Source organism: Malaclemys terrapin, chromosome 13 (genome assembly GCF_027887155.1).
Source record: "Malaclemys terrapin pileata isolate rMalTer1 chromosome 13, rMalTer1.hap1, whole genome shotgun sequence".
Classification (NCBI taxonomy): Eukaryota; Metazoa; Chordata; order Testudines; family Emydidae; genus Malaclemys; species Malaclemys terrapin.
Genome location: NC_071517.1, coordinates 39319572 through 39346196, shown reverse-complemented (window position 1 = coordinate 39346196; position 26625 = coordinate 39319572). Strand labels below are relative to the sequence as shown.

Sequence of the window (26625 nt, the reverse complement as noted above, 5' to 3'; positions counted from 1 at the left end):
GTCTCCACCACTTTCGGGGTGTGTGCTAATTCATTTGAGACTCCCGGCTCTTTAATCAGAGAGGGTGGGGGTCTGTTCCTAGGAGCCCTTGCTGTTACAATGAAGTGAAAGTCACTTAATGGATTATAGCGTTTGTTTACATTGTATCAATTACCTCAAGAACAAAGTCAATTAACTTGTTTGTAAGTTTTACATAGTGATAAAGTATCTTTCACAGGGCACATACAATAAATGGTTTCTACAGACAGTAGTTTACAAGTTTTAACAGAAGACCCAAGAGATTTTTGTACTTGGTGAAACTGTTGGATTTTAAAGTGTGGGGGACAAATTATTGGGGGGTCACTGTCACTTGGGGGAATCACTGTTAGTACCTTCTTTAATATCCCTACAGCGTGAAAATTCCTTGCACCAGCCCTGCCTGGGTGCAGTTAAAGTAGGAGGGACTGAGTAGTTTGGGTTTGGAAGGGCAGAGGGGATCACTTGCACCTGTAGGGAGCCCTGATGAGGTCACTAGCTCAGCGCTGAGAAGAAAGCAGCAGTATAAACGTCTGAACCAGGGAGCAGGAAGGGGGCTCCTCATAACTGCTGTTCTGTTGTGATGCACCATAAAAAGTCATAAAGACACTTGGTGGAGGTTCCTGTCAGACCACCTGCTGCTTCATTTACACAGAGGTCTGCCAGCCAGGGGTTGCAGGAACTGATGGGGGAGCCCATTCATAGTTAGAAATTTAAAAAATGAACATTACCTGCAATCTCTTCATGACACTTCATGCTGCAAATTGCGAGTGACAACACATTTTTATATCTTGTCAGATAGTAAACTGCACAGTGGACTGCACTCTCAGCAAGTTTTCAGATGACGCTAAACTGGGAGGAGTGGTAGATACGCTGGAGGGTAGGGATAGGATACATAGGAACCTAGACAAATTAGAGGATTGGGCCAAAAGAAACCTAATGAGGTTCAACAAGGAGAAGTGCAGAGTCCTGCACTTAGGACGGAAGAATCCCATGCACTGCTACAGACTAGGGACCGAATGGCTAGGCAGCAGTTCTGCAGAAAAGGACCTAGGGATTACAGTGGACGAGAAGCTGGATATGGGTCGACAGTGTGCCCTTGTTGCCAAGAAGACTAATGGCATTTGGGGCTGTATAAGTAGGGGCATTGCCAGCAGATCAAGGGATGTGATCATTCCCCTTTATTCAACATTGGTGAGGCCCATCTGGAGTACTGTGTCCAGTTTTGGGCCCCACACTACAAGAAGGATGTGGAAAAATTGGAAAGAGTCCAGCGGAGAGCAACAAAAATGATTAGGGGGCTGGAACACATGACTTATGAGGAAGCACTGGAATGGGTTACCTAGGGAGGTGGTGGAATCTCCTTCCTTAGAGGTTTTTAAGGTCAGGCTTGACAAAGCCCTGGCTGGGATGATTTAGTTGGGGATTGGTCCTGCTTTGAGCAGGGGGTTGGACTAGATGACCTCCTGAGGTCCCTTCCAACCCTGATATTCTATGATTCTATGATTCTAAAAACCATGTTGTATATTAACCTATTTGCCAACATATTTTCCTATGCAATAACACAATAAGATTGGATAAGAAACCACAGTAATTACACATAATTCAGTGAGAAATAGGGAAAGGAACGCAGAGATTTCTGAAGGAAATTTTAGGGGAAAATTATCAATTTTTAAATTAAAATGTCCCTGAGTTAAAAACTAGGAAAAACACATAGCTTCAGCAGCTCATGCCACCTAGACACCAGCAGACTGGATAAAACCACAAATGAATCCATCACAAGATAATTTCAGGGTATTTATTTTCGAATAATGAAGGTAAATTTAGGGCACACTGCCATGAATGGCATATTGTGAATAAATCTTCAAAACTGAATTATTACATTGAAAATGTTCCTAACGCATCACGTTTAAAACAAACAGTAGTCCTAGCAATGCCATGTGATGTGCCTCCCCTCAGACTCTGCTCAGTTAGCTCTTCAAGAAATTAGGTTCAATCGCTAATTTCAGGGTATTAGACCAATCAGTCACTGTTTTTACAGAGCATTCCAGAAGGTGGTGGACAGAACCCAGAGGAATTGTGATGAATTTCCTGGAGCAACTTTCTCTAAACCTCACATGACAACAAAAATATCACCTTTTCGACTGACTTATGGCCGAGAAGAAAGGTTCCCAATAAAGCTTCACCAAATTTCATGTTATGTGTCATTAAGTGCCAACGTTTTTAATATGATTACTTTAATTTGTGATGATTCAGTAAAGGAATACAACCTCTTCTTGATTTCTTTATCAAACTACATTTTTGTGTCCTTATAACCAAGAACATGAAGAGTACAGCAATACATTGAAATCAATAGTGGACACTGACAGTACATTGCCTGCAAATAATATTTCTAAAATAAAATAAACTAAAAAATGGAGATTGTAGAAGGGATTTCTATCTATAGGAAGATAGCATTTGTGGTCAGGGACCCTGTTTTGTTAATTGATGTGAGAAAAAGAAAGGAGGGTCATATCTTGATTACTGATTATATGTAGCTAGAAAGTTAAAAATCACATCAATTAATGCTGATGGAAGTTCAAAGAATATTATAAAATCTTGTGTGAGTTCACTTAAATATATTGCTTAATTAATTCTATCATTTTTCACCAATTAATTTTCAAAGATGTAGTGCAGGAGGTGGGTATATGTGCCCTGCCTTCCAGAGGGAACCAGTCAAGACAATCAAGAGACGGGGAGAGAGAGAGCAGCTGCACATGTGTGTAGTTGTGATGTTTATGACACATGTACATTGTAACTGAACAACCCAGTCTGACAATTTAATAGTTTATTTTGTTAAGATAAATATTTTGGATTTCTTGAAATGCCACAGTTGAAATACAAATGACGTTATTTAGAGAAGTTAAACTTCAATATAGATTTGAGGGAGGAATCAAAAAATAGATGTAAATAATTCCAATTCTAAAAATACGTTTAGATGCTTGTTTTTGAAATACTGTTGAAATGTAAATTAAAATGTTCTTGTATTTACACCTTGTTACAATAATATTTTCTAAATTAGAATAATCTTTTTTTTCTGTATTTTACATTGAGATTTCACAGGGGTAGAAAATTCTGATAGGAGTGAATGACCCCCATCCACCACCATCTGCTGCCCCTGGGGCAGGGAACAGGAAAGGTGAAGGCTGGGGGATGCCAGGTGTCCGGTTTTCGACTGGAACCTCCAATTGAAAGGGGAAAGTGGCAGTGTCCAGTCAGCACAAAAAGTCCAGTTGCTGCAGTAACTGGCCCCCACCACAGGGGGTGGGAAGAGCAGCAGCGCTGGGAAGGGACAGTCTGTGTCGCAGGGTCACTGTCAGGGACAGAGATTCCCTCCGGCCTGAGCTGGGATTGGGCAGATTATCAGGGGAGCCACGTTTGTACCCCCAGCACTGACCCAGGGACAGAAATAAGGGCGGAGAGTCCTGGAGAAGGTGTCAGTGAAAGTGAAGAGATGGGACCTGTCAGTAACATTGTAAAATGAGACCTCGCCCGCCTCATAGTCCAGGAAAATCCCGACCCGGCTGGGCCTGACGCTCACGGGGAGGGGGGTCAGGGGGTAGGTGAAGGCTTTGTATTTCCCATCCTCCAGCCGCAAGACCCAGTATCCTTTCCCGGGTGTGAATGTGACCCAGCTGTTCCTGCTCAGAGATTCCCTACAAACCCCCAGGTCCCACTCAGTCTTGTCTCTCACCTCCACCTCCCAGTAACGCCTCCTGCCCCCGAACCTCTCAGTGCCCAAGACAATGGGATATGTATCAAATCTCTCAGGATTGTTGGGCAGATTCTGTTGTGTGTCTCCGTGTCTCTCACGTTTCTGATCCTCAGAGAGGATGAGCCAGGGATTTGCCGTGTCTGGATCCAGAGTCACATCCACTGGGGAGAGAGTCGCAGAGTCAATGCTGGGGGCAGGGGCTGGGCACTGGGATCAAAGGGAAATTAACCTGTGTCCCCATCAATTGCAGGGGTGGGGGGTTGTTGCCTGGGGGGAGTCAGGGCCCATCTGCCTGTGAGGAGAAAATGAGGGGCAAAGGGGAGGAGAAGTAGGGAAGGGGAGGTGGGAAGGTGTCTATGGGGGTGGGGGAGGGGACAGGCAGATGCTCAGAAAGGAAAGGGGAGGGGTAGGTGACAGGAGTAGAGGGGGGAGAGGGGAGGGGCAGGCAGAAAGGCAATGCGGGGGCAAGAGGAACGGGCACCAGGAGGATGAAGGGGGGTGAAGGGAAGGGCAGGTTCCAGGGGGCTGCAGGGGGTGAGATGAGGGGTGGGCACCAGGGTAGAAGAAGGAGACAGACCCCAGGGGGCACAGGGAAGCAAGGGAAGTGGCAGGCACCAGGGGGCAGAGGGATGTGAGGGAATGGGGGGAGCTCCAATGGGGCAGGGGGAATCAAGGAGAGAGACTGGTATCAGGGGGTGAGGGGGGATGAGGAGTGGGACAGGTGCCAGGACTATGGGGAGGAGGGAATGGGCAGGCACCAGGGGGATGGAGTGATGCAGGAGCCTGGGGGCAGAGGGTCTGGCTAGGGCAGGGGCAGTCACCAGTGGGTGGAGGAGGGCAAGAGAAGGGGCAGGTGCCAGGAGTATGTGGAGGGGCAGTGAGCAAAGGAGCATGTACCAGGGGGCAGAATGGGGTGATGTGAGGGGCGAGCACTTGGGGGAGCTAAGGGGGAATGGGAGGGGCATTCATCAGGGCTGTATAGGATGCGTGAGAGGCAGGACTGGTGTCAAAGGAAAGAGAGATGAAGGGAGGGGTGGGCACCAGGGGTCCAAAGGGTGGGCTAGAGAAGGGGCGGGCGGCACTGGGGGATGGGGGGGAAGGGAAGGGGCTTGCACCAGGGGACACAAGGGGTGAACAGAGGGGCAGGTGCTAGGGAGGAAGAGGGGGAGTAGAAGGAGGGGCTGGAACCAGGGGAAAAGGAGGGGGTGGGAGAAGGTGCAGGTAACAAGGGGACAAAGAGGTATCAGGGGTAGGACAAGTGTCCGAGGGACATGGGGGGCAAGGGTTGTGGCAGACCCCAGGGGACAACAGTGGAGTGAGGGAAAGGGCAGTCATAAAGGAGGAAAGTGACACGAGGGGTGTGTGCCAGGAAGACAGAGGTGGGAGGAGGGAAGGGGTAATCACCAGGAGGGATGGGGGGAGATGAGAAGAGGGGAAGATGCAAGGAGGGGAGAGAGGAGAGGGGCAGGCACCAGGGGGAAGGGTGGGGGCAAGGAAGCAGTTGAGCACAAGGGGGGCAGAGGGAGAGTGAGGGGAGAGGTGGCACACAGAGGAGAGGGTGAGGGGAGAGGCAGACACCAAGGAGCCCAAAGGGGGACAAGGGAAGGGGTTTGCACCAGGCAGGTAGAGGGGGCAACAGAATGAGCGGGCACCATGGAGGTAGATGGGGGCAATGGTAGAGATTGGTCTCAGGGGGGCAGAGTAGGAATGGCCAAAGAGTTGTTCTGAACTATGACATGCTGAAGACTATGGGGGATTTAGAAAATTGGGGAATCAAACTCCTGGTCTCTTTATACTTCAGTAATGAGAATAAAATTATGGCCAAGGGCCTTGCAGATTTCCTTGTGGCAGCAGGGCCGGAAGTACCCCCACCTCACCCCGGCTGGAGAACAGAACCAAGTGTCAGCCATGGTCAAGCCTATCTTTGAATACAGGTTGGCTCTGAGGGTGGGAGGAAATGTATCAAGAGGGCTGGCCCTTTTAGGGGAGTCAGGGACCAGCCTACCTGTGACAGGCTCCTGTAAGGGAGAATGAGACAACCCAGACCAACCTGGAAGTAATTAAATCTCTAGGTGGCTGGTTGGCAGCGAAACAGCTAATGAGCCTGATAAAGGGTTACCAGGGATCAGCTGAAGGGATCCTAGGGACAGAAAGCTGCTGAGGAGAGGAGCTCCCAGGAGAGCTCACCAGAGCAAGGAGCCTGGAATGGGTGTTCCTAGAGCAGTGGTCCCCAAACTGTGGGTCGTGCCCCCCTAAAGGGTGTGGAGGAACATTTGGGGGGCATGGCAGGGCCTGGACCTGCCCCCATGGGTGGCGGGAAGGGAACCCCACCCAGCCCTGCTCTGCCCCCAGCTCCACTCTGACCCCACCCTAAGGCCCAGCTGCAGCTCCAGCCCCAACCATGGTTCCACCCCCAGCCGAAGCCCCTGGCTCCCAGTCCCAATTGTGGGTCCACTCCCAGCCATGGTCCCTGGCTCGTGGCCCAGCTCCCGACCGCAGCGCCTGGGGTGGGGGTGCAAACCAGGTAAGGGAGAACATGACCAAAACAGTTTGGGGACCACTGTCCTAGACAGAGGAGCTCCCCTAAGGGGGAGGAGCTGCCAGAGATGACAATGACAGCAGCAGCTGTAGCAGGACAGAACCCTGGAGAGCTGGCCCCGGCTGGAGAAAGTGGATGCAGAGAATAAAGGCACAGTCTGAAATGACCCCAGCTCCAGGAGGGAGGGCTGGAGTCATCTGATTCCACAATGGAAACTAATCCAACCTCAGCTCCAGGAAGGACTGAGGACTCCTGCCTGGAGGAGCTTGAGTGAGAGCTGGAGGCTGGAGCAGAGTGAGGGAAAAGATTTTATTTGGGGGTTTACTTGGACTCAGAGCAGACCCCAGCAGGGGACTTTTCTCTCAGATCTTTTAGACTGTGAGGCATAATTTAAGGAGTGCAGAAGATGGTAAACTGAGGCAAGTTGCTTGCCAAGACATCCTGAAATGGCTGAGAGTGGTACCTGAGGACGCTGCCCGATGTTGAGTCCACAAAACTGGAACCCATTTAACAGAATTGCTGCCCCTTCCCCATGCAAACAGAGCCGCTCTCTTCAGTCTTTCTGTGTGGGCCCCTTACTGCATCTGACCCCAACAGAGCCTGCATCACAGAGTGGGAACCTGGAGCGAACACAGCACAGGGTTTTGGGCACCCACCTGGCTTCCAGTATCCCTGTCCCAGCTCCCAGGCTGCTCCCCCTCCCCCACAGCCTCCAGCTCCCCCAGACCTCAGGCTGCCTCTGCCCTGTCCTGTTCCCTGGGGGGTGACCCAGGGCCCAGCATGGAGCCATCAGGGTCACTACAATACTGTCTACCACACCCAGAAGACAGGCACAGGAGGGCTCAGGGAGTGGCTGGCCCCACAATGGGACCCTCGTGCCCCCTCCCCCAATGTTTGCTGCTGCCCTTGCTGGGCATTGTCCGCACTTAGATCAGGAGCCCTGTGGGGCCGGCAGCCCCTTGTTCTTTCTCTGCAGCGCCTGGCTCACTCGTGGGTGCTATATCAATAATAACACTCACTGCCCAGCCCCTAAGGCAGGGATGGACAAACTTTTTGGCCCGAGGGCCACATCTGGGTTGCAAAACTGTGTGGAGGGCCGGGTAGGGAAGGCTGTGCCTCCCCAAATAGCCTGGCCCCCGCCTCCCATTCTGCTCCCTCCCACTTCCGGCCCCCAGACTGGTCCCCTCAGAATCCCCAACCTATTCAACCCCCTCCACTCCTTGTTCCCTGACCACCCCCTCCTGGGACTCGCCACCCCTAACCACCTCCTGGGGACCCCACCCCCTATCCAAAGCCCCCGTTCACGGACTGCCCCCCTCAGAATCCCTGACCCATCCAACTCCCCCCCTCATTCCTTGTCCCCTGACCGCCCCCTCCCGACCCTCATGACCCCTCAGGACCCCAACCCCCATCCAACCCCCACTGCTCCCTGTCCCCTGACTGCCCTGAACCCTATCCACACCCCCATCCCCTGACAGGCCCCCCAGGGCTCCCACGCTTATCCAATCCCCTCTTCCCTGTCCCCTGAGCCCCCTGCCCCTTATCCAACCCCTTGGCCAGGCCTCCTTACCATGCCGCTCCGAGCAGCGTGTCTGGTGCAAGCTGATACACAGCAACGCGCCATCCCCCAGCGTGGTGCCCGTGCAGCGTGCTGAGGCTCCAGTGGAGTGGGGAAGGTGGTAACGTGGCCGGGAGGAGCCTTCCCAGCCGAGAGCTCAGGCAGGCCGGACAGGAAGTGCCCACGGGACATAGTTTGCCCACCCCGCCCTAAGAGCTGCATGACAGCGTGGGGTCTCCCCCATTGCACATGGGGACCCTCGGGCATAGGGAGCCCTGGTTACTCTGCCCCACATATTCACCCAGTGACTCCCCCGAGGTGCCGACCCGGGTCCCTGGGGTCAGAGCGCAGGCAGTCGAGTGGCACTGATAGGCCGGGGATGCTGGGGTGGTGAAAGGAAAGGGTTAATCCCAGCGTGGTGGCAATTTGCTGCCTGGCCCTGGCTGGTCTCTGCCCTCTGGGTGCAGCACAGGGCGTGTGTCTCTCAGCAGGTCCCTGCCCACTCACCCGCCATTTGCCCCAGACACAGAGAACCCAGGTGCCAAGGGAAGGAGTCGCATTGGCTGTGGCATGTGCTGAGCTTGTGAGTGCAGTAGCAGAGGCAGCGGCAGAGAGAGGGGCTCAGCCATTGAGAGCAGCAGTGTCCCCACCCGCAGGGGAGGAGTCAGCGCTGGGACAACAGGCTGGGCTGGGTCAGGGGCTGGGAGCTCTGGCAGCGAGCGCGGTGCCAGCACCAAGAGCCCTGCTGGAAACCCTGGGCCTGGCCAGCCTGGAGCAGCCAGTGAGTGACTCAGGGCCTAAGACCCTGCCCAGGAAGGAGCTTCTGGGGGGTGACAGGAGGCTCCCCAGGGGCTGGTGATCCCCTAGAACGAGGCACTGAGGTGACTGGCTCAGGGTCCCAACAGGCTCAGGGGCCAGGGGTGGGGAATGGCCCAGAGCCCAGCCGTGTTCAGGGCCCAGTGGGCACAGACTGTGCTGGGCTGGGAGCAGCGAGCGGGGAGGGGAGCAGGGATGTGCTGGCTCCAGCCAGTCACAGAGAGGAAGCTGCTTCCCCCACAGCCTGGGGTTCCTGCTCCCTGGAGCCCTGAGATCCTGGCCCTGCAGCCGGCACCGACTGCGCAGCCTCCATCGGCCGGGACAGACACACCCAGCTTGGCCCCTTCCACTGCCCCCTGCTGGGGGTGGGGGGGAAGAGAGGAGCGGCGGGGGTGGGATGAAAGGGCCAGTTCAACAATCACAGACTGAGCTCACTGAGCCTTCCCAGTCCCCCTCTCCTCTGCCTTAGTTTCTTCTCTGTCCCCCCTCGCTGTCAGGTTTCTGCCATTGCCCCCGGTCTCCGCGCTGGGGTTGTGGGGAGGGGTTTGGATGGGGGCAGCTCACGCTCAGCCGTTGTGACAGGGTCACACTCTTGTGAGTGAGTCTAACTCACTGAGCAGCAAACCACTGACCCAACCTCACACTGGGCTGCACTCAGAGCAGACTAGGGGCCCGTAGGATTCAGCTTGTTACCCAGTAACACACGGCCCAGGTCAGACCACAGCAGCCAGACTCCTAGAGATGGAGCAGGGGTGGGGGGCTGCAGCAGCCAGGACACCTGGGAGAGGAACAGGGAGGTGTCCAGTGTGACTCACCGGGGCTCTTGCTTAGGGGGCCTGGCCCTGCAGAGACCTGTCACCAGCAGGGGCAGCTCCTCCTTGGGGGAGGGTGGAGTGAAGTCCCAGCAGGAATGTAACTGTTGTGCAGTGCAGCTGACACACTGTAGGGGGCAGCACCGCCTGCTGCCACTGGGGAATCCTGGAGGCTGCAATACACCAGGCTGCTACCAATGCCTGTGCCTCACTTAGCCTGCAGGCAGCACAGGGAGAGGCCCAGAGCAGGGCACAGAGGTGGCTGTGGGGCTGTTTCAGCTCATACGCACTGTGAGGTCTCGGGGGGCTTGGTGATGCAGGGATCCCAGAGGTAACATGGAATAATGGGGAGCCCAGCGCTGGCCCTGGGGAGATGGTTCCCCCCAACCCCCACAGATCTCACTGCCAGAATGTTTCTCTTGAGACTCAGCCTCACTTTCCCCTTTGTTAATTTCTCCCCATCGCCCCTGCTCTTTTTGCCCCTAAATTCTTTATGTACAGAAAAAGAAACAATAGAAACCCCCCCCCCCCAATGGTGGCCACAGAAAATACTGACTCTAGGACCAATTCTCAATACACATCTCACACTTCCCTTGAGACCTCCTGTTCTCAGTCATATCTCTGACCACAGTCCTGCATATCTGGATGGGTCCCTCCACAGTTGGGATGAGCAAATCCCCTCATGCAGCCCCCGCCCCCCCACCAGCTAGGATGGGGGACTCTGGAAAGTGTGGAGGATGCAGCCACATTAACACTGTCCTCCCCCTTCCTCAGACACAGTTGGTGGGGACAGAAATGAGGACACCCCAGTAGGGGATTCATACAGGATTTCATGCAAGGCAAATGTCCTGCTTGGATTGGACTTAACTTTACAACCCCTGCAATGAAGTGGACCTGAGTGGATGGCTCCCCATTAAATCAAACACTTTGCATCTTTCCCCATGTTAAATACATCTGAAGACTCTATAGTCTATTACACAAGCATGGCAGTGTGACAGGGGCTGTTAGCAGCTACAAACTGAGCCCTTTGGAAGCCAGCACCCTGGTCACTGAGAACACCCAGGGCACTGAGTGCAGTTAGAGGAGGAGGGACTGAGTAGTTTGGGTTTGGAAGGGCAGAGGGGATCACTAGCACCTGTGGGGAGCCTGATGAGGTCACTAGCTCAGCACTGAGAAGAAAGCAGCAATGTAAAAGGCTGAACCAGGGAGCAGGAAGGGGGCTCCTCGTAACTGCTGCTATGTTGTGATGCACCATAAAAAGTCATAAAGACACTTGGTGGAGGTTCCTGTCAGACCGCCTGCTGCTTCATTCACACAGAGCTCTGCCAGCCAGGGGTTGCAGGAACTGATGGGGGAGCCCATTCAGAGTTAGAAATTTAAAAATGAACATTGCCTGCAATCTCTTCATGACACTTCATGCTGTACATTGTGAGTGACAACACATTTTTATGTCTTGTCAGATACTAAAAACCATGTTGTATATTAACCTATTTGCCAACATATTTCCCCATGTAATAACACAATAAGATTGGATGAGAAAGCACAGTAATTACACATAATTCAGTGAGAAATAGGGAAAGGAACGCAGATATTTCTGAAGGAAATTTTAGGGGAAAATTATTTATTTTTAGATTAAAATTTCCCTGTGTTAAAAACTAGGAAGAACACATAGCTTCAGCAGCCCATGCCACATAGACACCAGCAGACTGGATAAAAACCACAAATGAATCCATCAAAAGATAATTTTAGGGTATTTATTTTCAAATAATCAAGGTAAGTTTAGGGCACACTGCCATGAACGGCATATTGTGAATAAATCTTCAAAACTGAATAATTACATTGCAAATGTTCATAACGCATCAAGTTTAAAACAAAAAGTAGTCCTAGCAATGCCATGTGATGTGCCTCCCCTCAGACTCTGCTCAGCTAGATCTTCAAGACATTAGGTTCAATTACTAATTTCAAGGAATTAGACCAATCGGTCACTATTTTTACAGAGCATTAGAGAAGGTGGTAGACAGAACCCAGAGAAATTGTGATGAATTTCCTGGAGCAACTTTCTTTTCTTTGTACTCTAAACCTCACATGACAACAAAAATATTACCATTTGGACTGATTTATGGGCGAGAAGAAAAGTTTTCCAAAAAGCTTAACCAGATTTCATGTTATGTGTCATTAAGTGGCGGCGTCTTTAATACAATTAAGTGAATTTGTGATGATTCAGTAAAGGAATACAACCCCTTCTCTATTTCTTTATCAAAGTACATGTCTTGTGTCCTTATAACCAAGAACGTGAAGAGCCCGGCAGTACATTGAAATCAACAGTGCACAGTGACAGTCCATTGCCTGCAAATAATATTTCTAAAGAAAAATAAACTAAAAACTGGAGATTGTAGAAGAGATTTCTATCTATAGGAAGATAGCATTTGAGGTTGGGGACCGTGTTTTGTTAATTGATGTAAGAAAAACAAAGGAAGCGTCATATCTTGATTACCTATTATATGTGACTAGAAAGTTAAAAATCACATGAATTAATACTGACAGAAATCCAAAGATTATTATATAATCTTGTGTGAGTTAACTTAAATATATTGCTTAATTAATTTTATCATTTTTTCAACTATTCATTTTCAAAGTTGTACTGCAGGAGGTGGGTGTATGTACCCTGCCTTCCAGAGAGAACCAGTCAAGACAATAAAGAGAGAGGGAGAGAGAACAGAGAGCAGCTGCACATGTGTGTAGTTGTGATGTTTATGACACATGTACATTGTAACTGAACAACCCAGTCTGACAATTTAATAGTTTATTTTGTTAAGATAAATATTTTGGATTTCTTGAAATTTCACAATTGAAATACAAATGACGTTATTTAGAGAAGTTAAACTTCAGTATAGATTTGAGGGAAGAATTAAAAAATAAAGGGAAAAAATTCCATTTCTAAAAATATATTTAGATCTTTGTTTTTGAAGTACTATTGAAATGTAAATTAAAATGTTCTTGTATTTACACCTTGTTACAATAATATTTTCTAAATTAGAATAATCTTTTTTCTTTCATGTTTTACACTGAGATTTCACAGGGGTAGAAAAGTCTGACAGGAGTGAATGACCCCATCCACCACCATCTGCTACTCCTGGGGCAGGGGACGGGGAAGGTGAGGGCTGGGGGGGTTCCCAGGTGTCTCGTTTTCAACTAGAGCCTCCAGTTGAAAAGGGAAACTGGAGGTCAGCGTCCGGTCAGCACAGAAAGTCCAGTTGCTGCAGTAACTGGCCCCCACTACTGGGGGTGGGAAGAGCAGCAGGGCTGGGAGGGGACAGTCTGTGGCGCGGGGTCACTGTCAGGGACAGAGATTCCCTCCGGCCTGAACTGGGACCGGGCAGATTATCAGGGGAGCCGCGTTTTCACCCTCATCATTGAGACCAGGATAGAAATAAGGGCGGAGCGTCCCGGAGAAGGTGCCAGTGAAAGTGAAGAGATGGGACCTGTCAGTCACATTGTAAAACGAGACCTCGCCGGCCTCATAGTCCAGGAAAATCCCCACCCGGCTGGGCCTGACGCTCACGGGGAGGGGGGTCCAGGGGTAGGTGGAGGCTGAGTATTTATCCCCATTCCTCAAAGTCACGGCCCAGTAACCCTGTTTGGTTGTTAGTGTGACCGGCCCCTTCCTGCTCACAGATTCCCTACAAACCCCCAGGTCCCAGTCTGTCTTGTCTCCCACCTCCACCTCCCAGTAACGCCTCCCGCCCGCAAACCCAGCAGCGCCCAGGGCAATGGCATATTTATCAAATCTCTCAGGGTTGTCGGGCAGATCCTGGCGTTTGTCTCCAAGTCTCACATGTTTCCGATCCTCAGACAGGACGAGCCAGCGATGAGCCGTGTCTGGATCCAGAGTCACGTCCACTGGGGAGAGAGTCACAGAGTCAGTGCCGGGGGCAGGGGCTGGTCACTGAGATCAAAGGGAAATTAACCTGCATCCCTGTTAATTGCTGGGGGTGGTTGTTGCCCGAGGGGAGTCAGGGCCCTCTGCCTGTGAGGAGACAATGAGGGGGAAAGGGCAGGAGGACAGGGGGAAGGGTGAGAAGGTATCAGTGGGGGCAGGGAGGGTCAGGTTGATGCTGGGTGAGGAAAGGGGAGGGGGGGTGACAGGAGAAGGGGGAGGGGCAGGCACAAGGACAAAGGGGGGGAAGAGGAGCAGGCACTTAGAGGACAGAGGGGGGGATAGGCAGGTCCCAGGGGGTGAGGGGAGGGGTGGGCACCAGGTGAGAAGAAGGGGATGGACCCCAGGGGGCACAGGGAAGCAAGGGAAGGGACAGGCACCAGGAGGCAGAGGGGTGTGAGGGAGTGTGGGAGCTCCAATGGGGCAGGGGAAATCAAGGGTGCAGTGGGCTACCAGGGGGTGAGATGATGAGGAGTGGGGCAGGTGGAACCATGGTGGGGAGAGCGAATGAGCAGGCACTGGTGCCAAATGGGCAGAACGGGGGTGAGGGAGCAGGTGAGCAGAAGCGGGGTAGAGAGAGGGGTGTGGAGAAGGGCAGGCCCTAGGGGGGCAGAGGGGTGTGAAGGGAGATGTGGGCACCAGGGGGGTAGAGGGAGGATGAAGGGAGGGGTGGGGCAGTGCTGAGGTGAGGGGAAGGGCTGAGACCAGGGGTCCCAAAGAGGGGTGAAGGAAGGGACTTACATCAGGCAGGCACAGGGGGCAAAGGAAACAGCAGGCACCAGAGGGGCAGATGGGGCAAGGGTAGAGCTGGGACTTGGGGCAGAGGAGGAGCTGGAACCAGAGGACTGGAGGGGTAGTGAGGGGCACAGGTGTCATGGAGGGCAACAAAAATGATTAGGGGTCTGGAGCACATGACTTATGAGGAGAGGCTGAGGGAACTGGGATTGTTTAGTCTCCAGAAGAGAAGAATGAGGGGGGATTTGATAGCAGCCTTCAACTATCTGAAGGGGGGTCCCAAGAGGATGGAGCTCGGCTGTTCTCAGTGGTGGCAGACGACAGAACAAGGAGCAATGGTCTCAAGTTGCAGTGGGGGAGGTCCAGGTTGGATATCAGGAAAAACTATTTCACTAGGAGGGTGGTGAAACACTGGAATGCGTTACCTAGGGAGGTGGTGGAGTCTCCTTTCTTGGAGGTTTTTAAGGCCCAGCTTGACAAAGCCCTGGCTGGGATGATTTAGCTGGGAATTGGTCCTGCTTTGAGCAGGGGGTTGGACTAGATGACCTCTTGAGGTCCCTTCCAACTCTGATATTCTATGATTCTATGGAGCCAGAGGATGAGGGGAGGAGCAGCGGTGACATGGAAAGAGAAGGTGGCATGCGTGATGGTGGCAGAGGGGCAAGGCGAGAGCAGGGTCAGTGGGGAAAGGGTGGTGAGGGGGTGGGCACCAGGGAGGAAGGGGCCAAGGGGAGGGTCAGGTGTTGGGGGAAAGAAAGGAAGGGGAAAGCACCAGGAGGGTGAGACAGGTAAGGGAAAGGGCAGGTGCCAGTGGGATTAAGGGGGTTGAGCAGAAGGGCTCACAGGGAGGGCAGAGGAGGGGAGGAACAAGTATCAGGGGGCAGAGAGGGGTGAGAGGCAGGGCAGGTGGGTAGAGGGAGGTGTTAGGAGAAGGGATTGGGGAGAGGCAGGTGCCAGGGGATCAGAGTGGGGCTAGAGGAGGGATGGGCACAGGGAGGTGAGGGAAGGGGTGGGTGCCAGGGGTCAGAGAGGGTGGGGAGAGGGACAGGTGCTTGGAGGGCTGAAGGGAGTAAGAAGGGCGGAAGCCAGGACAGCAAAGGATGGTGACGGGGTGGGGTGGCCATCAGGGGGCAGAGGGGGGCGAGGGGAGGGGTGGGAGACATGGCAGCAGATAAGGGAAAGGGGAAAAGTGGATACCAGGACATAGCAGGAGTGTGAAGTGATGGGTAGGCTCCAGGGTGAAGAGGATGTTTGGGGGAGGGGGCAGGTGCCAGGAGGGCAGGGGGAGAAGGAAGGGGTGAGTTCCAGCAGGGCAGAGGTGGGTAGAGGGCAGGGGCATGTGCCAGGGAGGCAAAGTGGAGGCAGAGGGGCAGGGGCCCAGGAGAGCAGAAATCGGGGGAGAAGAAAGGGAGGGATGTGGGTGAGGGGTCAGAATAGACCCAGGGTCCAGGTAAGGGAGGGGAAGGAGCCAGAGAGTGGTGAGGGAGGGGTAGGCCCCAGGGAATCTCTCTTGCTTTGGTGTCACGTGTGGTTGGTTTCTCGCTCAGAGCAGGTCGGTGCTGTCCCCACACACACTGGGGGTGCAGCCCTGCCCCAGGGTGAGCTGCTGGGACTCTCCATGCTGGCGGGCCCCACCTTCCAGCCAGGCAAACACCACAGCCAGCCCCTCCCCCATGGGGGCAGTTGTCTGGATTGCGCTCACTGGGGGGGCAGTACAGTGGAAGATTCTGAGGGGGTATAAATGCGCACTAATGGGCTGTTTCTAATGAGGCCAGGGCAGTGGGGAGGGAGCATTTCCCCACTTCCTGCCCCCTCCATCTGGGAGAAGCTGCACCGTGGACCAGTCCCAGTTCACACCCGCACAGCACGTCTGCACTAGGGGTTTGCACCAGTGCAGCTACATCAGTGCAAGGAAACCCTGGCAGACATGGCTTGAGACACTAGTGTGCCAGGGGCCGTAACCCCTCCCATCACTGGGGTTATGGATCAATAATTACAGGGCCACTGGAGCAGGGGAGCTGGACTCTGGGCTCCCAGGTCGGGGCCTGACCCCATGGGCTGCAGAGTCATTCTCACTCCCACACTCTGGCCCAGTGCCCATGGCAGTGTTTAGACACTGGGGATGTCATCAGACACCTGGAGCCCAGCGGTTTGAGCCCTCGTGACATCACCTGGGGGGATTGAACCTGGGGTTCCCAGGTGAGGGCCCAGCCACTGGGCTAAAGGCTAGAAGGGAAGAAGCAGCACCTTTTTCTGTTCATTGAAACTTGACAGCAAACGCAAATAGTTTCTGTTGACTCGAAATATAATTTTGCAGCAAATAAACTATTTGTCCAAAACATTTCACCCAGCTCCACTGCAAACCTGTCTGAGCAACTTAGGAGCCCCAATCCCAGTGACCTGCAGTGAGTGACTGTCAACACCCCCAGAAATGCACAGGTATGGGCAGGGCAGGTTCAGGACATCAGCTATGAAACACTCCAGAGCTGCTGTTAAATTTGCTCTTGGCAGACAAATGCCCCCTGAGGCCCTGATCTCACCCCCATAAATCAGGCTGAAAATGGAGACTCGGCTCCAGCCTGAACTCTCTGCCCAGAGCGACTGTCCCATGGTGGATAATGGTCACAGAGACCATCTCAGAGCCCCAGGGGCTCAAGTGTCTCCATTTAACACCTGCGCCACCCACCCCCCCTCGCTCTCATTAACCAGCCCTGGGTCAGACACGCTGGGAACTTTCACACCCAGACTCTGGAGACACTTTGGGTTCATCTGCACAGCCCACAGCAACGAGTCTTGGAACGGGGTGGACAGATTCAGGCTTGCGGGGCTCCCTCTTTGGCACTGCCCTCCCATTAGTAAAAGTGATGGGGCCATGGCCCCCTTCCCCCTTCTTCCAGTGCCCCTTACTCACTCCCTCAACCCCAGGGAGGAGAAGGGCCTTGGGGCAGTGTCAGTGAGTTCAGTGCTGGGGGTACGAGTGGGGTTTACACCCCAGCTGCTGGAACTCTGTGTATCGAGGGTACAAGGACATCACAGCGGCCGTGTGAGCCCCCCTGTCTTGCCAACGTGGCTCAGCCCTGACTCCTGCTGGAGCCTCTCCCTGGGGAGGAACCGTCCCTGAGGCCCATTCAGGCCTTGACCTCCCTGCGGAGGTGGCCGGTGAGGCTGCCGTTAAAGTGAGTTACGATGTGAACTCCTGTCCTCTGGGAACCGGACTCTGAGTCTGGGCTGAGATCAGTGACTGGGGAGTGAAAGACCCCAGCTCCCCTCACTGCACCCCTGAGCCAGCCCAGCGCCGCCAGCCATTCAGTGCAGGAACAGTGATGCTCACACTTGGTGACACAGCCAGTGCCCCCAGCGAGCAGGGCGAGGGTCTGTCCAAGGAGCAATGGGCACAATCTGCAGCAAGGGAGACTGAGGCTGGAGATGAGGAAACACTTTCTAACTCTCAGGGCAGTGACGCTCTGGACCCGGCTCCAAGGGAGGTTGTGGGATCCCCGTCACTGGAGGTTTGTAAGAACAGGTTGGACAAATCCCTGCCAGGGATAGTCTAGGCCCTGACCCAGCGTGGGGGGGCTGGACTAGGTGACCTCTCGAGGTCCCTTCCAGCTCCACATTGCTATAATTCTAGGTTACAGCTGTTCCTGGAGCTGGGCCCAGGGGGCTCTAAGCCTGGTGTGTGGCACATGACAGAGTTAACATGTTAGTGACCATGGCAGCTGGCAGCTCAGCATCCCTGCCAGGGGCCTGGGCTGGCACATGGCTGCCTGTACCCAGCTGAGCAGGGTGTTACTGGGCCGTGTGGACAGGACCTAGGGTTGGCACCTGTCCATAGGGTTGCCAGGCGTCCAGTTTTCAATGGGAACACCCGGTTGAAAAGGGACCCTGGCAGCCGCTTCCTGGGAGCTGTAGTAAGTGCTGTTGGGACACTGCACCCCCTCATGCACTTCCTCCCACACCCCAACCCCCTGCCCCAGCCCGGAGCCCCCTCCTTCACCCCAAGTCCCTCATCCCCAGCCTCACTCCAGAGCCCACACCCCCAGGCAGAGCCCGCACACCCTCCCGCACTTTGAACCCCTCAGCCCCAACCCCCCTCCCGCACCTCAAACCCTTGCCCCAGCCCAGTGAAAGTGACTGAGGGTGGGGGAGAGCGAGTGATGGAGGGAGGGGGGATGGAGTGGGCTTCAGAGAAGGGCAAGGGCAAGGCCTCAGGGCAGGGGCAGGGCAGGTTTTCAGGTGTTCAGTTTTGTGAGATTAGAAAGTTGGCAACCCGACCTGTCCAGGTTTTCCCAGGATTGTCCCTTTGTCTATGTTTCTCTCCTGGGAAATCTGTGAGTCTGCCCAGGACATTACAAGTCCCAGGTGTGTCATTGGCTGTAGCGGGGGAGCTGCGGGGTAGTGGTGACTACCTAGAGGGAGCTCTGGGTCCAGAGTGCCTGGGAGCTGCAGAGACGGGGCAGCTTGGAGCAGTGAGTGAGATCGGGAGCTCAGGGCCAGCAGGGCCCAGTCACCACTGTGCAGGTACCAGCTGTGGGGGTTACGGCTGGGGGCAGCGGGGTAGATCTGGCGCCATGTCCTGCTTGATGAGGTTGGTACTTGGGGCAGCCCAGGAGCAGGAGCCTGTGGTGTCTGGTGCCCTCTCCTGGGATTCGGATGGGGAGACAGTGTCCCGGTGCAACAGGTGGTGTATATGAAGCAGGCAGATTTCCTGTTTTGTTGCACCTCAGAGATGGTGACCCTAACAGGACCCCCAATGGTGTTTGTGTAACTGCTCTGGGTGCCCCCCTCCCTCCCAGCTCTCTGCGGGATGATACCCTGGAGTGCATGGATCCCTGGGCCAGTGGTGCTGCAATGTGTGTGCATGGCCCCTGGAGCTGCCCAGACTCTCCCAGCATGCGCCAGGGCACACACACTGTCAGGCTGCATGCTGGGTACAAAAACATACCCTGCTCAGCCACGGCTGAGAGGCAGAAAAGCTGTTGCGTGGGCACAATTTGTTGTAACTGCATCAGGGGAGTGTCACAAGCTGGTTATAAAACCCTGTCTGCCCTTGCAGTGGGGACAGGGCCTCCCTCCCCCCAAATCCAGACACTGAACAGCTCCTGTCTGGGCCTGTTACACTAGAAGGAAATTGTGGGCTAAAGCCCGGTCTGAGCATAGAAACCCTGCTGCTGGGAAGAGAGCTGAGCAGTTCAATGCAACTGATGGCCAGATAAGAATGTCCATCCAGCAGAGCCCAGGTACCACCCGGGAAAGGTGACACCAGGGGGCAGGTTTCTTTGCATCAGTTTCCACCAGAAAGGTTGCTGGGGAGAGACCTGCCCTGGAGCTGCTCTGTTCAGGAAATAAAGACCAGGGATCGAGGAGTGAAGAGGAGCTATTGGAACAAACTGACAAACTAAAGAGCCAGCAGCCACCAAGAGAGCTTAGATCCCTGCAAGATGGCAAATCCCAGGAGCTCTCAAATGACATCACATGATATGGCTGAACTGCTAACAATAATATGCATCTCTCATTAAAATCAGCTACACTTCTGGAGAATCGGAGGGTTGGGAATGTTGTAGCCAACTTTAAAATTTTGGTAGGAGTAATCCTGAGAACTACAGCCCAGTGAGCCTTACGGCAGTGACTGCTAAACTAGTTGAAACTAAAACAGAATTCTAAAACAGCTCTATGAGAATGATAGGATAAGGTCTGACTAGCAGAGCTGGAAAGGAAACCTGTGTCCCACTAATCTATTAAATTGCTTTAAGTAGGTCAGTAAAATCGTGCACAAAGGAGAACCCATTGGCATAACTGATGTGGACTTTCAAAGAGCCTTTAACAAAGTTCCTCACAAAAAGGTTATTAAGGAAACTAAGTCATCATGGGGTGAGGTGTAAATTATTGTCCTGGAAAACTGAAAAGCAGCAAATTTCAAACTGTAAGAGGAAATGACCTCTCAAGGTCCCTTCCAGTCCTATGATTGGATGATTCTATGAAATACTGTTTTATAGGATGCATAATTAGTCTGTGGAACAACTTGCCACAAGATAGCATTGAAACCATGAGTTTAGCAGGAGTAAAACAAAAGATATTTAGATTGACAATGAGAACATACAAATTTATACTGGGTAGGGTTAAAACAAAAACTGACAAGCAAAGAAAAAACCCAAATGGACAAAGGATTCAAAAAAGGCCCAGGCAGTGATATGGGAATGTGAATCTCCAGACTTATCACAGTTCTCAAAAAATGCAAGCATTCTAGAGGGCAGAGAAACCCCCTCCTGCTTCAGGGCACAAGCCAATTGTTAACTGACGGGGGTCAGGAGGAAACTTTCCCTGGGGGCAGTTTAGTCTGTCATCAGCCACTAGGGGGTTTCTTGCTCCTTGTGAAGCAGCTACTGCTTCTGTTTTAGAGCCCGATTCAGTGAAACACTTAAGCACACACTGAATAGGGATGTACTGACTCGTGGGCTTAAAGTGCAACATGTGTTTAACTACCCTGCTGAATTGGGGCCCTAGTGAACATACACTAAAGGCCTGTTTAGATAATTATCCCCAAATAAAACAACTACTTTGAGGTTAAAGTTTTTATGAAAATCAACTATTATTTTTGGTTGAGGGAAGTGAGGCCCCACACCTAACTCAATGGCGTTTCTATCTGTCTGTCTGTCCATCTGTCTGCAATGTGATAAGTTTTGACAACCACATTCCATCAACTCCATTTCAGAGTGTTTTAGGCATCAGTGGGCAGAAACTTCTGGATTTTGGTGAAAAATGGAAAACTATAAAAGCCTGATATGCACTAAAATCTCAGGATACAGGGTGAGGCAGTGACCTCAGGGTTAGGATTAGGGTTTAGGGTCAGGGTGCCCCTCATCCCCATCCAGCCATCGCCCTAGCCAGGTCACTTGTCCCCAGTCCTTCCAAACTCCTCCCCCCACCGCTGATCTAGGGTGACCAGAGAATAAGTGTGAAAAATCAGGACAGGTGGTGGGGGGTAATAGGTGCCTATATAAGAAAAAGCCCCCAAAATCAGGACTGTCCCTATAAAATTGGGACATCTGGTCACCCTACGCTGATCCCACTCCCGTGCAGAACCCTGTTGATTTTGGTGAAAACCAGAAACATGGAAAAATGGATTATAGTAGATTTTGGTTTTCCAATTGTTACCTAGCAGCTCTGTGTTCTTGGGCAACCAGGGTGCAGTACCCAGCCTGTCTGACTCACAAAAGACCTCCCCCTACCCCCCAGCCTCTGCTTGAAAGAAAACCGATCAGAAGAAAGACTTACAAAAAGCAATGAAAAGTCATACCTAAATCCCTGGGATAAGGATGACAGGATTAAGGGAACTCCCCTAGCCTCATTTGCATCAAAGATGGGACAAGGAGGCATCTCCATTAGCATACAGACTGGAAAACAGAGATTCCAAGGCAAGAACCACAGGGAACTCTGGGACCAGAAAAGCAGGGAAGCAATGCATCATGGGGGATCTCTGCTCCCGATGTTAGTGAACCTATGCGTGCACACACCCAGCTCAGTGGTTATCAGACCAATTCTAGTAATAATTCCTTTATTGGTATCCAAAATAGTGAAGCTCCTTAATTGCATTGTGAGCTCCCTTGAAGGAACACTGCCCACAGCCAACTCCCATTGTCTAGCCTGAACAAAACACCTTTAGTATACTCCCTTGAGACATCAGTTTACCCATAAACAAATCTAGTGTTCTCTTCCCCAAACCATTATTGTTTCCCTACAAACACCCCTATCCATACTCAAGTGAGTGTTCTGATGCCTGATCCAAAATCTGCATCAGTTCCATTGGGACTTCATCTTCTCCTGACTGATCGTGCTGGGGGCTCTGCCTGTCTCCAGCACTCCGGACCCTCAGCTACCACCATCACCTGGGACCCCCCGATCGATTCAACTGTCACGGAGTGGTGAGAACACACACACACTCTCTCTCTCTAGGTATAGCCTTCTGCAGGGGCGGCTCTATGTTTTCTGCCGCTCCAAGCACGGCAGTCAGGCGGCCTTTGGCACGCCTGAGGGTGGTCCGCTGGTCCCGCGGATTCGGTGGCGTTTCTGCGGGTGATCTGGCGGTCCCGCGCCTTCGGAGTGCCCGCTGCCAAATTGCCGCCGAAGCCACGGGACCGGCGGACCTCCAGCAGGCATGCCACCGAAGGCTGTCTGACTGCCACCCTCATGGTGATCGGCAGGCCTCGCCCCGCGGCTTGCTGCCCCAGGCATGCGCTTGCTGCACTGGTGCCTGGAGCCGCCCCTGGCCGTCTGACCCTGACTTGTGTGATCAGTTATAGTTTTGTAAATCTGACTTTTATAATCAAGTTTAAGTTAGATTTATTATAACTGTTTGTTTGGCTCCCCTATGGTTATTACCTGGAAATAAATAACTTTCATGATTAAGCTGGTTGCTTCTCTCTCTCTCTCCCCCTTCCCCCTCCCCCTCCCCCTCCCACTCCCCCATGGATGTTTTTTGGTTTCCTCATTTGCTCTGTAGCACGTTCCTCGCACCTAAGCTAAAAGATCCCTGCAGCGCCCAAAAACCCTGTGGGGTTTGCTCATCAAGTGGGTTACTACCAGAACGACTGTAATATGAAAGTGGGGGTAGGGACGTGCTGAACTGGGACATATGAGTGTGGCAGATTGAAAGTGCTGCTCAACCCAGCCTGCTCAGGGTTACTCTATTCCATGCGGTGCCCATGGCATATGAGGGTGACAGCTTGGAAATGCTGCTCGACCCAGCCTGCTGAGTCCAGGGACATATAAGGGGGCAGCTTGGGAGTGCTGATTAACCCGGTCCTCTCAGACACGCTCTGGTAATGCGTATGTCTGTGTGTTCATCTGATTCTGGGGCTGGAAGAACTGAGCCCTGGGGAACCTAGGTCCTGCACGATAGCTCCATTGGGAGGGGACTTGTAGAAGGGAGAAGTAGAGCTCTGTATGAGAACACAAGTGACACAAGCAGCACATTGATAGAAGTACAGAACCCCCTGCCCCCAGAAGAGTAACCCTAATAAATGAGTGTACCCCAAAGTAACGGGCAAGGCTGGTAACAATGCTCAAACACTGTGACAGGGTCACACTCATGAGTAAGTCTCACTCACTGAGCAGCAAACCACTGACCCAAACTCCCACTGGACTGCACTCAGAGCAGACGAGGGGCCCATAGGATTCAGCTTGTTACCCAGTAACTCACAGCCCAGGTCAGACCACAGCAGCCAGACCGGCCCCTCCCCCAGCTCAGAAAGTTCAGCAGCCTTGGCTAATGGGGGCTGGGGCAGTGCTGAGCGGTGGCCACGCCATGCAGCCCTCACATGTCCCAGGAGAGAGGCACAGACGTGTCATCTGTTACCAGTCTGTGCTGCTCCCAGCACAATGGGCCCAGTCCAGGCCTCACAGCACCTGGGTCAGTGATACCCATTAACTCAGCCATGGAGGGGTCAGGATGTCAGAGTGATGGGGCCTGGTCAGACACCTGGGCAAGTACCAGCCTCCAGCTATCACACAGCTCCAAGCCTGTCAGCTGGGTCCATGCGTGTCCTGGGGTCCCAGGCTCTGTCCAGATCCCCAGGCACAATACAGCTGAATGTCCCAGTAGACTCCACTCACCTCCAAATTTCTTCAGCACTTCATTCATGTCAAGGGAAATTTTATACATGTCCTTCAGGTCAGTAGAGACAGCTTCTGGTTCCTGAAGTTTCACATTCTCACTTCTATGAAGAAAACATCCCATCATCACTCAGCTGCTCTGTACAGACATCATCCCAGAACCACCACCAAGAATATAAGAGCAATGAAAGTGGGAAACACACCTGCTCAATGTGCTTTTCACATCCTGAAAGGAAAAAGACAATCAATGTTCTGTATTAACACAATGTGCATAAAGCTGAGGGAGTCTCGCTCTGCACATCAAACTTTCATCTAGAAAATGGATCAACCCTCCCAGGCTCCACTGTTTTGTGGTAAAATCTCACACACCGTTTTGCATTAACACTTGTTTCATTTATGTAGGTGAGACAGAAATTTAGCTAAAGGGTTCTCCCTTCCAGGCACCCAACCCATCAGTATCTGTGTCTATCAAATGTGATGGGTCCAATGTTCTGGGGTCAGAGCTGGGATGGGTTTAGCTCCGTATCATTTTTGTATCATCCATTTAATCGCCCATGGCCTCACTGGGTCTCCATGAGGAGAATTCCCCTCAGACATGAACTGCGATACTTTGGAACTGCTGGAGCCCTTAGGCGGATGTTCTGTTTGTCAGTAAACCACAGAACACATTTACTCTAATTGTTGGAATCCAGACCCTGGGATCTGAGTTATAATTCTGGATGGGTGGAGAATTTTGATGCCGTCTCACCTTTAGCAGCTCGACAACTGGTTGCTGACACTTCTCCTCAATCTCTGTGATCAGCTGCTGCAGAGAGGAGCTTTGCTGGGAGAGTTTGGTGACATTTTCCTGTAGTCTCTGCAGAGTCGCCCTCTCCTCCTCCTCCAGGCTCTGCAGAAGCAGCTGCTCCTCCGCTCTCAGCAGTGTGTGACTGGACCTCTCACCATGAATCAGGGGATATTAGATCAGTATCAGGTTTGTAAGGATATTTACTTCTTTGGGAAATGTACCATAAAGGGGTTGTTAATATGGCCAGTTCCATCACGGGGTTGTCCAGGGTGCTTTGTAAAGATGCAGTATGTTATTGCGGGTGGCATGGGATGGACACAGTGGAGTGGGGAGAAATCGAGGGAACAGGAGAGATTTACATGGGGCTGCACAGGGTATTCATTGGGGGGATTTGGGTGCCAAGTGCTGGGCACTCAGACACCCAGGGGAGCCATCGCAGCGGGATGTTGGAGATGCTCCTTCTTTGACAACCTGCTCCCAGGGCTGCAAAGTTCAGGACCTAGGGCTGGTGCTAATAGTCCTTTGGGTGCCAGCCTGGGACTCACGTGGGTGTTGGGCGCCCAGGGCATTGACAGGGCTGGCGTTGGCCTCACCCACACTGGTCAAGTGCCCCATGCCCATGTGCCCAGTGCCCCTGGGATCGCAGCCTTTAGGGAGCCCTCTAGGCTCACAGAGTAGCGGGTTGCCCAGCTGTGTCCCCACCTGAAAGGAGCTGTGGGAACGATGCTGAGCCGGTGCTGATCCTGGATGGGGGAGGGGCTGGCTGCTCTGCACTGGCCTCTCTAGCTCCCCTGCAGCTCAGCCCAGAGGTGCTGGGTGACCCTGGGGTGAGCCTGCCCCGCAGTGTGACTCGGGCCACAGTGATGTTGGGGAAAGTTCCCCTCACTCTTCCTGAGATGCCAACATGGCCAGAGGCTTCAGCAGCTTCCCCTCCCTTTGGAGGCAGGCTGCAGACCTGCTGCCTTTGGAGTCCTGCCAGCGCTCTGCTCACAGCCCTCGCTCCCGCTCTTCTCCCGAAGCCTGCAGCACCCGCGGCTTGCCACCCATCAGCTGTGTGGCAGGGCCCGGCCACTTGCTCCTCTCCACCCCTCCCCCATCACCTGCCCTTAAGGCAGGAGGGGGCAGAAAGGAGCAAGCGGCAGGCGAGGGGGCCTGGGGGGGAGAGGACTGAGCTGCAACAGTGAATGGTGAGTGGGGAGCCTCTGGGGAGGGGGCTGAGTGGGAGCAGGGCATGGGGCAGAGCAGGAGGGGAGCACGGGCGGGGCCTCGGGGAGAGGAGGCCAAATGGGGGTGGAGCAATGTGCAGGGCGATGATCTGGGCGCAGAGGAGGTTCCGGCACTCACGCCCGGCCTCCCCAATGCCGGATGCATGTGCTACCCATGGCCAGCACCAAGCCTGTGCAATGGAGCAAACAACCAGAGCAGGTTCATAACCTCATCCTGGAGCTTTACGGCCCCGTCACTCCTGGGAGCTGCAGGGGGAAGGGCTCAGGGAGGAATAAACCCGGACACCCACCTGCCACTCTGTGGTTTTCTTCTCCTCTTTAAACGTCAGAGCCAGGACCTCTTCCAGCTCCTTCCTCAGAGGGCCCAGGGCTCCCTGGAGTTTCACCTGCAGGGGCATCGTGTGCGATAAACAGCCATTAGTCTGCCTGTCCGATGGGTGGACAGTACTGTCCATATTGGCATTTCATACACCAGCAGTAAATACCCTGGAAGCGAGCAGCAGACTCGGCTCTGCCGGCCCCAAAGGCCTCATGGGAGCAGAGACGCCAGTCTCAGATAGGGTGACCAGATTGGCAGTAGAAAATATTGGGACGGGGGCGGAGCAAAAAAAAAAAAAGTTTTAAAGGGGCCTGGGGCATTAGCCCCGGCCCCACACGCTGCCCTCCCCACGGAGCCTCCCGCCCCCTGGCCCTCCTCAGGCATATGCGGGGCGCGGTGGGTCTGTGCGGGGGCAGCATGGAGCGGACAGTTGCCTGGTGGGCGGCGCGAGCTGAATCCCCGCTGCTGTCAGGGAGCCCCGTGCCTCTCCCTCCCGCTCGCGGCTGTGGCTCCTT

The 26625-nt window shown here is 53.3% G+C and overlaps 1 protein-coding gene across 1 annotated transcript; it reads right to left on the bottom strand.

Annotated features, from left to right (window-relative positions):
* Window positions 1-3370: 3370 nt before the first annotated feature.
* On the bottom strand, window positions 3371-26189 carry LOC128847373 (E3 ubiquitin-protein ligase TRIM39-like). The gene is made up of 6 exons (XM_054046762.1): window positions 26082-26189; window positions 24527-24715; window positions 23982-24004; window positions 23779-23882; window positions 13128-13394; window positions 3371-3663 (listed from the first exon to the last, which is right to left on the bottom strand). Exons 1-6 carry the CDS (start codon window positions 26187-26189, stop codon window positions 3371-3373), a joined length of 984 nt encoding a protein of 327 aa, XP_053902737.1.
* Between the last annotated feature and the right edge of the window lie 436 nt (window positions 26190-26625).